Raw genomic sequence first — 15,714 nt, 5'->3', positions numbered from 1 at the left:
TATTTTAAAGTCATAAATGCACATTTAATACTAAAGAGAATGAATGAATGAATGAATGAATGAAGGTTTAACGACACCCCAGCACGAAAAATACATCGGCTATTGGGTGTCAAACTATGGTAATGCAAATAAATAAAATAAATCAACATCAATATAAACATTCAAGACTTAAACAAAAACAGTGTAAAGAACTGTGCAAAAACACAAATATCACAGAATTTTACGGATACTGAATTTTACTCAAAACTTCAATTTTGTGCTGTATTGGCCATTCTCAAAGAGAATGTTACACCCCTGCACCACGGTGAGGTTACAGCACACGCAGGGGATAATAATACTAAAGAGAGAAAAACACCTTACCGTAATATCGGCTACTGTATCATAGCATACCTTAATAAGTTATACAGCGGACCGGTGTTAAACAGTCTAACCAAACAAAACACCCCGACCTTGATTCACAGTTTGGGACTGTTTATAGCTCATGTTGTTAATACACTTATGTTATATAATCCCATTTGAATAGAAATACTTCTATGTAGGTTTCCTCTTTTCTCTCTCTTTTCGTTCTAGAACGACGGTGTATAAAACAACTTTACTGCTGGCGTTTGTTAAACAACCAAAACTGAACAAAAACACTTTTTTATTTTTTTGCGACAGGAAGTTATTTTTAGCTGAAGTATACAATTTATAATACATATGTCAGACGACTTAGCAGTTCTTTTAACCGGCCTCGGTGGTGTCATGGTGTCATGGTTAAGCCATCGTACATAAGGCTGGTAGGTACAGCGTTTGCAGCCCTGTACCGGCTCCCACCCAGAGCGAGTTTTAACGACTCAGTGGGTAGGTATAAGACCATTACACTCTCTTCTCTCTCACTAACCACCAACAACTAACCCACTGTCCGGGACAGACAGCCCAGATAACTGAGGTGTGTGCCCAGGACAGTATGCTTGACCATATATAAGCAGGAAAATAAGTTGAAATGAAATGGTTCTTTTATACAACGTGACCAGAGAATCTGTAGTCTTTGTAACAGTAACTTGACTGAAGATGAATTTCACAAACAAATACAACGTGACCAGAGAATCTGTAGTCTTTGTAACGGTAACCTGACTGAAGATGAATTTCACAAACAAATACAACGTGACCAGAGAATCTGTAGTCTTTGTAACGGTAACTTGACTGAAGATGAATTTCACAAACAAATACAACGTGACCAGAGAATCTGTAGTCTCTGTAACGGTAACCTGACTGAAGATGAATTTCACAAACAAACCAACGTGACCAGAGAATCTGTAGTCTCTGTAACGGTAACCTGACTGAAGATGAATTTCACAAACAAATACAACGTGACCAGAGAATCTGTAGTCTCTGTAACAGTAACCTGACTGAAGATGAATTTCACTTTATTTTGTATTGTCCACCCAACACTGATTTGCGGGTTAAATATATCAAAACGTTCTTGTTGAAGCTACTAATCGTAGAGTACTGGTTATTCTATAATCTGTCTCCACCCTTAACATTATTAACGTGATAACTAAAACAATCTGTCTCTATCCTTAATTTCTTACAAACAATTGTGTCCATCTTAAGTATGTTTTCTAAGATGTTCATGTACTGTTATACCTTTAGGTCAGGTCAGGTCATAGGGCTTTACGTGCACATACAGAACAAGCTGTTGTAGCGCACGCCTATCCAGGAAAGGTGGGCGGGGGGGGGGGGGGGGGGGAGGGACCGCCTGCACTGGCAGGTGCAAGGGAGCACCAGCAGTTCGACCAAGGTCGGTAGCAGGTGGGGGTTATACCTTTATTATTATTAACATACTGTATATTGAATTGCACGTCGCCACTGTATGATAAATCGAATGTACATGCCTGTAAGCAACTTGCTCTGGTAAAATAAATGAATGAATACTGTTCATAATTAAAAGTGCATTCACCAGGCGTATAGTTCAGGGAACAATTACACAAAACATCGTATGTTTTCGTCCTCGACTAGCAGTTATACCAGGCATACATGTCCAAGTGTTCGGAATCTATTCCACGAATAAAATTACATCATTGAGGAAAATGGCGCATTTTAAGGACAAAAGAAAATGAAATATGTTTATTTCTAACTATACTTGTACATGTACTATAACAGTAATAAGAATTGTGGTCTAGCCGTAGATTGTTTAGTGAAATTGGGCCCAGTAGTACAGCGATCTCCTGAAGAACAGCAGGACTTGTTTTTTTTTAAACTTTATAGCCTGCCTAGCCCGAGTACTCTGACTGTAAGAGAGCTAGACGGACATTTGGACATAAATACGCTCTCATTACAGCGTATTTATGTCCAAATGTCCGTCTAGCTCTCTTACAGTCAGAGTACTCGGGCTATAGCCTGCCTAACTGTCATTATTTCACTATGAATTCAAGGTGGTCATCTAACAGCTTATATTGACTTCAGATCTGAAATCTATTCCACCATTGGCATGTTTCTCCACAACATCAGTTCTAGTCTCCAACTCAAAACACAACAACCAGTAATTTTTAAAGAAATAATGTACTGAAATTTGTTTTGTTTGTGGCAACTTCGGGCAGGATTCATCTCAGTCCGTTGAATGCACATCTGGAGTGCTTGCGTCGCAGGATCAAACCACCTCGGTGGATCCATTCAACTGACTGGGTTTTTCTCGTTCCAACCAGTGCACCACAACTGGTTAAAAGCCGTGGTATATGCTTTCCTGTCTGTGGGAAAGTGCATATAAAAGATCCCTTGCTGCTAATAAAACAAACTGTAGTGGGTTTCCTCTGATGACTACGGGGTCGGGACGTAGCCCAGTGGTAAAGCGCTCGCTCGATGCGCAGTAGGTCTGGGATTGATCCCCGTCGATGGGCCCATAGGGCTATTTTTCGTTCCAGCCAGTGCACTGCGACTGGTATATCTAGTATGTGCTATCTGGTATGTGCTTCCTGTCTGTGGATGGTGTATATAAAAGAGCCCTTGCTGCTAATCGAAAAGAGTAGCCAATGAAGTGGCGACAGCAGGTTTCCTCTTGAAATCTGTGTGGTCCTTAACCATATATAACCGTAATTAAAATGTGTTAAATAAAACATTTCCTTCCTTCTGGTGACTACGTGTCAGAATTATCAAATGTTTGACATCCAATTGCCAAATATTAAATAATTATTATATAAATATGAAATAAATATTAAATAGTTATTAAATAATTGATTATAATCAATTTGCTCTAGTTTTGTTGAAACTTCCAACTTGCCAGTTTGCCATTATATAATTATGTCCTCTCATTTTGACTTTGAATATGTTTACATGTATATCAAATGGTATGGTAAGGTACTCTCAGAAACCAACAGCAAACACATGCAGCAAAAAAAAAAAAAAAAAAAAAAAAAAAAAAAAAAGAAAAAAAAAAGAAAAGAAAGAAAGAAAGAAGAAAAAAGCTAATTTTGTTCAAAGTCAATAACGTTTATTTTACTGAAGATTAATATTTAAGTTTACCACTGGGTTGTAGCCAGGGCTTTCCTCTACGTGTAATGAAGAATGTAATTATCTGTAAAATTAATGTAATAGGCTACTACTGTACACATGTATAATTTGTTTTAATGGATTTACCTCCCTTGAGTTACATAGACCTATAATAACCTGCAATGTTATAACATTTTGTGTGCCCTACAACATCTTGCTCTGAATGTGCACGTTAAACCCACTGACCTGACCTGACCTAACCTAACATTTTGTCATACTATGGCTTGAGTGGAACAGTTTATAATTCCATGCGATTCTGTACATTCTGATACCCACTGATCATTTTACAAAATATTATTCAAACCCATTCTACTTCCAAATTGTGATTTTTGTATTTTCCGATTTCACAAGTACAAATATATATATTTTTTAATTGTATACATATTACGATCATGTGTTTTGAGTGGATATACGCTTAATTTATTAAGTTTGATTTTAGAATTTACATAGTATAAGATGACAGTAAAATGATATTTTACACAGTTTACAACATCAAGCCAGGACAAAAGAAAAAAAGTAGAAAAAGAAAAGAAGACAAAATAATAATAATAATATATATAAAAAACAAAAACAACAACAAACAAATCAACAACAACAAAAAAGAAACCCAAACCAAATCAAGCATACAAACAAACAAACAATTTTAACGTTGAGCTGAAAGCGAAAGTTGCCGCCGTTGTCGCCACTGAAAAAGTAATACCGAGAGAGAGAGAGAGAGAGAGAGAGAGAGAGAGAGAGAGAGAGAGAGAGATATGAAAGAGAGAGAGAGAGAGAGAGAGAGAGAGAGAGAGAGAGAGAGAGAGAGAGAGAGAGAGAGAGAGAGAGAGAGAGAGAGAGAGAGAGAGAGAGATTATTGATTATTACCAAACAAATATACATGGTGTTATAATAGTAATAAATATATAAATATACCTATTATGCCCAATTAAATAAAATAAAAAAATACAAAAAAAAAAGAAAAGAAAAAAAGGTTTATAAGGTACCCATAAAACAAAAACAACAAAAACCAAAAGCCAGGGGGACCCGCACTGGTTTTACCAAAGCAGCCAGCGATGGAATATTCCAATCACGGACAGCACGTGTGGTCTAATGTCTTTCGACTCTTAGTCACTGTGGTGGACCCCTATTGTGGGTTCCCACCTCACCCCCACCCCCAATATTAAATCCTGACTACGCCAATGTAACCATCAGATTAAACAGCATGGTATTACTATTATAAGCATTGTGCAACAAAAGTAATGTGGCAGTCCTCTTACACCATAGGAAGTGTGGCATTTCGAAGTGTGGCAGTCTTCCTATTAATAAAGCACCAACTGTGATTCATGCAGAAACAGTCACGACATTGTAAAAAAAAACCCACCTTCCTTTGACTGCCTTATATTGGGATACAATTTTGATAGTGTACATTGTTTTTCTCGTTCATATTCGCTTCTCCTCTACCTATAAATGTTAAAATTATAATTACTTTTTTGAATGATTATAATTTAATGCCGAATAACATGTTCGAGCCAACGAGATTGACAGTTGAATCCAGTTGGCTCGAACATATACTCTTACAAACTCTTACAAACAAAAATAAACATTTAAAAAGAAAGAAGAAGAAATGCTTACTATACTATAGTAATTATATTCTTAAGTTTAACATTTTGAGATTCCGATTTGTGAGTGTGGTTTAACGCCACATCATCGTTGGCACATATGATTATTTATAAATATTTTAAAATTACTTCTTTTCTTTTTTTCATACCACTATTAGATTTTTAGATACTGATTTGTGAAATATTACAGTTTTTGATCCCGATCTGTGAAAATGTAATTCAACGTCACACCATCGTTAGCACTGGACGACAAGTCATATCAACATAAATGTTTAAAAATTAATTTTTATTTCATAGTTAATATTATATTTTGATATGTATTTTAATTATAATTATGACCCCCACCACATCCATTGTTATTTTAGTGCTAATAACTAATAGCTTCGTGAAAAGTGGTATAGTAGTCTAAAAGGCAGTAGCCTAAATAACTTTAAATACAATTAATGTGGCTTATAACAAAAGCATAAACAAAATAATAATAAAAAAATAAAATCGTAGACACGAAGATCGTAGAATATGCCGAAAAGTATCGAATATCCCCGAAGGAATAAGTCTTTAATGAAAAAGGTACAATTGTTGACAAATACGGGTGTCTCGATAAATCTTGTCTTTATTGATGTTGTTTTTCTCTTTTTACCAGCAGGTGCCCTTCGATAATTAAGGTTCATAGAAATGGTGTCGTTATGTCTGATGATGAAGACTCCTCAAGTAAGTGTTAAAATAAACATTATTTTATATAATTATAGAAACTTTATAACAGGATAATAAATTAAAATGCTGGTTATTTCAGGCAAGGAGCATGTCTGCGCAGGTTGTTCACAGGTGATTGAGGATGAGACGTTTGTTCAGGCGCTAAATCGGGATTGGCATGCTTCCTGTTTTCGGTAGGTTACATTCCTTATTCAGTAGCCAGTGTAAGCGATCTAAAGTAGATATGACAGGACACTGTTAGTGAAACTTCATTGACAAATTTGCTTACAAATCTGTTCTATTAGAATCACTGTAAGTTAAACCGAGTATTGCAACCCCATTTTGCCACCCTCCATTTATTTTGATTTGACATTTGATTTGTTAGTCACACAACTCACAGTGTCATCCCACTGAAGGCAGCAGAATAAGCATAGTGCCTGGTATCCCAGGTACAGATTACGATATATACGTTATGGGCCTGTTAAGTTACAAGACATGAACTTTACAGTTTACATTACCATTCATCACAAACATGATCAATATCCTCTTTTAAAAAATTGGTTTGTTTAAGGTTTCATACTGGCGTAACTGGAAAAAAAAATAGGGTGGGTACAATGTAAGTAGGTAATTGATTTTTGTTGTCGTGGGATGTGTTGAATGTAATAAGGGATTTCAGGCCTGGACTTAACAAAACTGACCATAACCTAAAAACAGTTTTTGTGAAAACAGACCATGCATAATCTTTATGTTATGGTGAGTTATCATGTTACTGTTAAAAAACAACAAAACACTTTTGCTGGATGGTTAATATTATTGTTATGTAAGTTACACTCTTGTTGACAAATGACAAGAAGGCAGTCCAGGGCCCATATTTTCAAAGCGATTTTAACTTCGACATATTGTAGCTAGTTAAGAGCAAAATACTAATGTTGTAGATTTAAGATACAACATATTTTGAAGGTATCGTAAAGTTGTCTTAGTGTGTCATGATTTACGATATTTGTCGTAAACAAAAATGGGAACTCTCGTTAATACATGGGGTATTTCTCGGGTGGGCGATCACATGACCTGCGTCACAATATAGGTCAGCGAGCTTTGTTCTTGCATTGGAATGTCCTGAAGTTTAGCTGAATGTGGGTGCTGTCGGATTTCTTTCTGTAGTGATTAATATGTGGATTTTTTAAAATCAAGTAACTTGAAAATGATCGATGTAAAGGTATTTGACGTAAAACATAGGATTGTTCTGGTATTAGAGCAGGAATCTTTCACTACCGTGTGGTAGGCAGCGATTGCCTGGAAATTGCTTAGCTTGGTCTCTGACTGTAGGGATGAATATCTGTCCAAATGTCCGTCTAGCCCTCTACAGACAGAGTACTCGGGCTAAAACATTACATGATAAAATAAAACAATATCATAATTCATTGGCTATTATGCCGATAACGATCTACGGTGTTGTTTCCACGAAATATAATATTCCAAACAGAATATCGTAACCTAGAATACTGAAATAAAATACATACGGTACACAATAAATATTAAAATAAACTAATTACACAAATATTTACCTCCTGTTACAGTCATAAATATGGTCTGTTGTTTAACAGTGTGAATCGAAGACAGTCATTTTGGTTTTAAACCTGATCGAAGTACAAATCACATTTACAAAATATTTCGGCATTAAAGATATTTAATAGTGATCTTCAAATGTTGTTTTGACTTTTGCTTCTGTACTTATCTACTTTTTACTTTTTGTGTAATTCCCGCCAACATCTGCGCATCTATGTGCACACATACATTGTTCATTCACACAACCTCGGTAGCAGTCATACTCAGTAACATTGTGTTCAGTCGGAATATCTCGGTCTTTTCCGTTACATTTGATTTGATACACTTCGGGCAATTTCATCTCTGACATTTAACCGGCCTCAGTGGCGTCGTGGTTAGGCCATCAGTCTACAGGCTGGTAGGTACTGGGTTCGGATCCCAGTCGAGGCATGGGATTTTTAATCCAGATACCGACTCCAAAACCTGAGTGAGTGCTCCGCAAGGCTCAATGGGTAGGTGTAAACCACTTACACCGACCAGTGATCCATAACTGGTTCAACAAAGGCCATGGTTTGTACTATCCTGCCTGTGGGAAGCGCAAATAAAAGATCCTTTGCTGCTAATCGGAAAGAGTAGCCCATGTAGTGGCGACAGTGGGTTTCCTCTCAAAATCTGTGTGGTCCATAACCATATGTCTGACGCCATATAACCATAAATAAAATGTGTTGAGTGCATCATTAAATAAAACATTTCTTTCTTTCTCTGACATTTAGATCTTTTACGATCAAGTTTCAGTCTTTAACTTGGTAAAACTGTAGCAAATTGAGTTTTATTGGAGACACGCTTGAAAATCAGAAAACAGTGGAATTGTTTGCAGTGATCAATTTGATCAAAGATCAAATCAGCTGTAATATTATATTTGTGTTGAATTATAATACCTTGTATAATTATACAGTGAAATATAAAAGTAAAAGTATGTTTTTATGACGTCAAACGTGTTGTCTATTTAACTCGACTACATGTACGTACAACAGCGATTATGTAACTCAGGCCCTAATCTAGAATTGAAAAAGTAGGAGAAATTACTTCGCGCTTCCCAGGAGAAAGGGGAGGAGTTTGATAAAAGAGGTGAAGTGAACATTTATCGGTACATTTCGTAATGTTTTGCCAGTTTCCACGTTTAAATGGGGAAAATTCTTAATTTTACACTCAGTTCTAATTGTAATATTTCGAAATAAAATACTACTTCTGGTAATAAAATTTAAACAAAGCAGTTATATGTTTTATTAAAAATGTGTTATTATTAAGTAATTGAATATGTGCCGTTATGTTAAAATTACAGTATTAATTAGTATTTTCTGGCATTACTGAAATGAAAGTGGCTGGGGATTAACAACGCTTTACTGGTCACAGCGCAACAGTTTACGGGTGCATTTGAAGAATGTCAGCATTAGACTACACCATGTATTTAATCTCTTTACAACAAAAACTGGCTTGAGTATTAACATTTGTTGGTTGATTTTGATAATAAACTGAACAAGGTAAAACATTATTTTATAAAATCAATCGTACATTACGGTGTGCATGCGCAGAAACCATTTCCCACTAATAGGCCAGTTCACGATTACTCGAGGATACAGTCTCATATAGTGCCAAATTAAAAACACTGTTATGACAACAAGGTGCCAAGTAAGCTATGACAATAAACAAGTTGGGTTCTTGATGTCTGTTGTGTGATTTTGTTTTTTAAAATCGGATTAGGTCCAGAATATCACGGTGACTTCGACTTCTCACTACTGCTAATAACTTGGCAACTTGAGCTAACTTTTGGCGAAAAAAACGCTCATTTCATCGGCAAGATTAGGGCCTGGTAACTGTTATGGACGGAATTGTTAAAACAAGAAATTGATGTCTTCTTTTTTTAATTTGGCCAACTGAAACTGAAACTGAATTTGACTAAAACGTTTCTGACCAAATTAGTCAAATTGCCAATAAATTTTTTGGGGGGTCGAACTTAGCCCACTTGTTACCTAGTTCATTAGAAACAAAATATGCAAAACACCATCCATCACAGTGTTTCTGCCAGAAATAATTTTTTGGGTATGGCACTATGGAACTGAATGCAACCACAGTCAACAGGAGTATGGGGGACTTCCCCCAGAAAGCACATGGGTTACGATTAAGGTTAGGGTTAAGAAAATCATACAGTAATAATAAAGAGTAATTAATTTTATCAAAAGGTTAACTTAAAAACAACATCTGCAAAAACAATTTGGGTATGGCACCATACCTTTTTACCCTCTGGCAGAAACACTGCGATCAGTTCAGAATAATGTTGCCTGCAACTGTCGGTAAATAATACATGAGTATAGTATACCTATACATGCAGGGTCTAATATTTGTCTTAATACAACAAACACCGGCCTCGGTGGCGTCGTGGTTAGGCCATCGGTCTACAGGCTGGTAGGTACTGGGTCCGGATCCCAGTCGAGGCATGGGATTTTTAATCCAGATACCGACTCCAAACCCTGAGTGAGTGCACCGCAAGCCTCAATGGGTAGGTGTAAACCACTTTCACCGACCAGTGATCCATAACTGGTTCAACAAAGGCCATGGTTTGTGCTATCCTGCCTGTGTGAAGCGTAAATAAAAGATCCCTTGCTGCCAATCGGAAAGAGTAGCCCATGTAGTGGCGACAGCAGGTTTCCTCTCAAAATCTGTGTGGTCCATAACCATATGTTTGACGCCATATAACCGTAAATAAAATGTGTTGAGTGCGTCGTTAAGTAAAACATTTTTTTTTTTTTTTTAAATACAACAAACATGTCTTCCGTCATGTTTTATAATACTTGTACATTGTTAGTAATGTTACAGAGATCAATAAAGAAAGTGCCATTCTTTTCGAGTTAATACATGTAAGCTAGATTAGCTACTTGCATCTAAAGAATATTGAAGAATGGCATAACATAATAAGGAAATAATGTGAAATTATCTTTCCTAAATAGTTAAGTAAAAAAACAAATTCACGATATTGCAGCTTTTATAAAAGTGAGTGGTGATTTGTGACAACTGGTCGCACAGTGCAGTGGCGCAGGCTGCTAGGTACAGCCTAACAGGGTTCGGAGCCCGGTACTAAGCGAGTTCTTACGGGCTCAGTGGGTAGCTGTAAGGCCACTACACCCTCTTCTCTCTCACTAACCACTAACCAACTAACCAACAGTCCAGGACAGATACTGAGATAGCTGAGGTGTGTGCCCAGGACAACGTGTTTGAGCCTTAATTGGATATAAGCACGAAAATAAGTTGAAATAAAATCATAGACAGTACATGTAGTTGGTTCTCCCCCTCTTCTGGGTACTCTGCCAATCCTGGCTATCGTTATATGTGTAATATTACATGTATGTATTGGTATATGAAACCTGTATACAGGTCTCTGAGAAGTGTGTATAAACTGGTTGTGGGTTATCAAAAATTAAAATTAATTTTGTGGACTAGGAAACATTCTAAAACTGCTTAACAAGTCAAATGTTAATCTGGAAGCAAATGTCATAAATTGAGAAGCAGTTAAAAAAACACCTAGATTGTTCTCACAATTTTCAGAGGCCAGCTGAAGATTTTACGATAAAATTTGTCAAATTGCTAAATAGTTTTGTTGTCCAGCTGAAACCTTAGCTTACCATACGTAAATGTACTTGTCAACTGTTAACTTCACGGTTATTAATAATAAAACATTAACAGTATGACACTTAAAAAATGTATGGTTATGCTGGTATATTAATATTAATCTTATTTCCTTATTTTATAATTAAAAATAATCCCAACAGCAGTTTCCTCTCTCCTGTGAGGTTGTTTTGAATAACTTAATGGGATTTCCCTAGTTGGTGTACGTGTGCTTAGTATATATACTTTAAATACTTATATGCACATAATTTTATGTAACGGTACATGTACCTCTATTTCTACTGGATATGCATTACAGTATTGGAAGGAGTGTCATAAACAATGAATTTAATTTTATATTGTAAGTACAATATTTATTTTATTATTTTATTTTATTTGTTCTTCATAAATGTTTGAATTTTTACAGTCCGAAACCACTAATATTAAGTTATAGCCAATGAGAACAATGTTAGTTTTTATTAAATAAGCCAGTATGTTATGATTAAAATTGATATACCATTTCTCTAATTGTTTTTTTCCCTGTCCCAACCAGTGCCCCATGACTGGTATATATCAAAGACTGTGGGAAAGTGCATATAAAAGATCCATTGCTGCTAATTAATGTGTCAGAATTATCAAATGTTTGACATTCAATAGCTAATGATTAAATTATCAATATGCTCTAGTGGTGTCATTAAACAAAACAAACAAATTCTATTGACTGGTTAGTGGGATATGATGCTTGTAATTTAAGTGCTAATAATGGAAAATGCAAGTTAACAGAATTACATAATCTTTCTAGCATTGTCAACATTTAAAGTCACAGACACAAAGTTTGGTTAACCCAGAAACCTATAACACTTTTGAGTAAACTTACAATAGAATGAAACAAGAGTCTGTGATATTTAAACAGGGAAATGGTCTAACTGAAAAATATGCTGCAGTGTTTAAAAACTAGGGTAAAAACATCATTCTGCTACATGAACATATTACTTTTTTTTTTTTTTTTTTTCAATAGTTTATGATGTAATGGGTTAAATTTGGCCATTATTTCCTGTTATCCTCAGCATTACTATAAGAACATGAGTAATCCCCTAAATCCCCCCCCCCCCACCACCACCACCACCACCACAAACACAAAAGCAACAACCCCTCCCTCGACCAAAACCCAACCTTGCCCTCAAATACTAATGTCTGAAACACTTAAATATGCATTTTACTGTTTTAAAAAAGGTTACTAGGTGTTACATTTGGCAATAATGAGAATATATTTCCCATCATTCCTGCTGTTTGACAACAAGGAACTGCAGGGTGTCAAGTTATTTCTTGTTATTATTGGCTTTGCATTCCTATATATAGGAATGTGGTGATCTGCTGTTTGATCCTGTGACACCACCTTTTCAGGTACGCCCACTCGTCCGCTGTGTGGTCAGTATATAAAGTAGCTTGTTGTGGATCAACTGAAACTCCTGTGGGTTTACCACAGTTTACAAGGATGTAGCGTGATTAGCAACAACAAGAAAGCTTTGTATACGTTATGTACAGAGAGTTTGAATGGAAATCACCAATTTGTTTGTAATCTCTCTTTACTTGATTCAGATGATATACTTGGCTTGTAGCTACATAGAAGTACAATACGTGTAGCTGGCACATTTCAATTAGTCAAAAGTCTGAAATGCTTACTAAATTCATACGGCCATATTAATGTTTTAAGCCTGAAAATGGTTTTATTATGTATATAGGGGCCAGGACTCAGCCCAATGGTAAAGTGCTTGCCTGATGCACGATCAGTCTAGGATTGATTGCCGCCAGTTGGCCCATTGGGTTAATTTTTGTTCTAGCCAGTGCACATTTTCACACTCTCTTTACCAAGTGTTAAAATGGCCATATGTCAGACACCAAATAGCTGTAGTTTCGGTTTGTTGAGGTTGTTTAACAAATATGAGTTTTATTATATGCTTGAATTTTATTGGGGCACTTGTAGCACTCAAAACTGGATTGCACACACCCAGTAGTATCCCTATATAAGATTGTATTAAGCATAGCTTTCCACATGTACAAAATCTGTTGTTAATAGTCCTATAAAAATGGCTGGAATATCTTGGTCAATATACCTGATGATACTTCAGAGTTCTCTGTTCTAAGCAGTGCTTTATGATCAGCTGGTATATCAAAGGTTGTTGTATGTGCTGTCTTGTCTGGGAAAGTGCATCTAAAACTGAGTAAAAGATCCCTTGATATTAATGGGAAAATGTAGCAGGTTTCCTCTCTTAGACTATATTAGAATTACCAAATGTTTCACTTCCAATATCCAATGTTTGCTAAATGAGTGTGCTCTAGTTGCATTGTTAAACAAAACAAACTTTAATTTTTTTTAATAAATGATCCCTTGCTGCTATGCAGTAGGAGTAAGCTGTATGCAGTAGGTTTAGACCAAGTGTCAAAATAGCTCTATGGTAGACACAGAATATGTTGAGGCCTAAAAAGAAAAAACTAAATATTTTGTTTCTGGGAACCTGACCCTACGAGTGTATAAAAAAAAAAAGGGCTGACCCTAAAATATATTTTAATGTACCAATTTTTTTTATTTAAGCTAAAGATGAAGAGAATAGGGAACCTACCATTTAAAAAAAAAAAAAAAATTAGGAACATCTCTGGCAACGGTTACACACAATTTGGTTTTTGGCCTTGAATATCATTAAATTCATAAATATTCATTCTAGACTGAAGCAGGTGCTGGGATATGATCCCAGTACCTACCATCCATAAACCTGATGACTTTAACACTGTACACAGTATAATTGTTTTATTGTAACTTAAGACTAGCCATGTGACCCATGCGTGCACTGAACACTTGAGAGAGACATTAGACAATTGACTGTTGACAGTGTTTCCCATTAGGAAGGATGGAGGAGGGAATCGTACTGTGAAGTATGTGACCATTCACAGAGAACAGTTATCTCACTGACAGAAGCTGTTGACAGCCGCAAGCTTTTCGGTCAACAAAATAACTAAGCAGGAAGGAAGCACCAGACAAGAAAGAGAAACATAACATCTATTCATGGAATCTACTAGAGACATGTACATACAGTGAAACCAACATTACCAGCCATTTGTCTTGAATATCACACATTGTTTATCTCCAAAACGTATAGTACAACGTGACCACCTGTGTTAATATGTCATCTTTATTACCTTAGATTGCTGATTAACACAGGTTTCACTATATATTCATTTATTTCACTATACTTTAGCAGCCTTCTAGGCAAGAAAAATATTTCGTATTAAAAAGTATTGGTAAAAGAGAGACATAATTAAAGACACAATTGTATTTTGTGGAACCCTTGTTTCTGTTCTGTTGTTAAATGTTCATAACTTTCAGCTTGTTTGAGATAGTTTTTAAGTCTCTTGACAGATCTTTTGAAGAGTTTCATATAATGTGTTCCATTAAAGTTTAATTTAACATTATATGGGTTAGATGCAGAACTAATTTTCCCAGATTGATTTAGTTAGTTGATCCTTTCTGTCATGTTGAAGGAGCAGGATCAAGCTCAGTTATTTTAGCCTGAGGTGCTCGTGTCATAGGATATAACCTCGTCAGTGGACTCATTCTCTGATTGAGTTTTTCCCATCCCAACCAGTGTATCAAAGGCCATGGTATGTGCTGTTTTTGTATGTTGGAAAGTGTTTTAAAAAGATCTCATGCTTTTAATGGAAACATGGGAAAATTACAAATGTTTGACAATCATTAGCTGATGATGGATTAGCCAATGTGCTTTAGTGGATTTACTAAACAAAACCAACTTTAGCTTTTAAACTTTTCTTTCATATAGAATGTTGACCAGAAGGCGTAAGATTTGCATTCACTTTCATTGTTAATGCAGTTTTTTTAACTTTAGACCCAGTTGAAAATGATAATATAAAACATTGATCAATACAACTTGGATTTATAGTTTTTATTAAAAAACCAAGGGAAAAAAAACACATGCAATAGAAGTACCGTAGATTTAACCCCTTTCAAAGAAAGTCAAAAGTGTTTATGATTTGTAGAAAATGTTATTGCATTGGTTTTCTGGGATAATAAAAGACTTTTGATTATAAATTTTATTCAGAAAATTATTGCAGTGAATAGAGCTTATTATGAAAATAATTGTGAAATTGTTGTGACATACTTGAAAATACAATTGTTATTTACATTTATCATATAATATCTTACATTTTCAGTGCAATCAAAGTATGTGATATTTTTCAGATCACATACTTTAAGAATTTGATAACTTTGCAAATTAGATGTAAATTAGTCGGCACTAGGTTTATTGACATTTAAGCAAACGTACTTGGGTGACACTCCATGATTGACGTATGCATTCATAGTCATCAAATAAAAACATTTCAATAGCAATTTGACACTGAAAGCTGTCCAGCATTCAGAAAACAAAAAACGTTAGGCATAACTTTATTTTGATGTAAGGACATCCAAAATGACGTCATTCGAGTTTGACGCCATTTCCATTAAACAATACACCGCGCCACATATTCTTACGTTATTTGAATATCTAGTAATGGTGGACTGGAATTAAAGTTGTGTGTACAGTTTACAAAAAGATGTTGTATTAAGCTTGAGCTTATATGATAAAGAGATTATTACCCTCGTGTATTTCGGTATCGTCAATATCATATATTAGGAATAAAAATA

At 35.5% G+C, this 15,714-nt stretch overlaps 2 protein-coding genes across 3 annotated transcripts in view; one reads left to right on the top strand and one right to left on the bottom strand.

Moving 5' to 3' along the window:
* LOC121367844 (organic cation transporter protein-like) overlaps positions 1-593 on the bottom strand; it is a 52,154-nt gene extending 51,561 nt beyond the window's left edge. Inside the window, exon 1 of one of the 2 annotated variants that reach the window (XM_041492261.1) lies at positions 361-593. The gene's annotated coding sequence lies outside the window, so the exon portion shown is untranslated. The remainder of the gene's footprint in view (positions 1-360) is intronic. The other variant, XM_041492260.1, reaches the window with a different exon arrangement.
* Positions 594-5,783: 5,190 nt separating this feature from the next.
* LOC121367842 (LIM domain kinase 2-like) overlaps positions 5,784-15,714 on the top strand; it is a 45,490-nt gene continuing 35,559 nt past the window's right edge. The window contains exons 1-2 of the mRNA XM_041492257.1: positions 5,784-5,831; positions 5,914-6,007. Coding sequence (XP_041348191.1) covers positions 5,807-5,831; positions 5,914-6,007 — 119 coding nt within the window. The 5' untranslated portion in view covers positions 5,784-5,806. The remainder of the gene's footprint in view (positions 5,832-5,913; positions 6,008-15,714) is intronic.

Source organism: Gigantopelta aegis, chromosome 3 (assembly GCF_016097555.1).
Source record: "Gigantopelta aegis isolate Gae_Host chromosome 3, Gae_host_genome, whole genome shotgun sequence".
Classification (NCBI taxonomy): Eukaryota; Metazoa; Mollusca; class Gastropoda; order Neomphalida; family Peltospiridae; genus Gigantopelta; species Gigantopelta aegis.
Note: the sequence above shows the minus strand (reverse complement) of the source record. Positions and strands in the feature narration are given on the sequence as shown.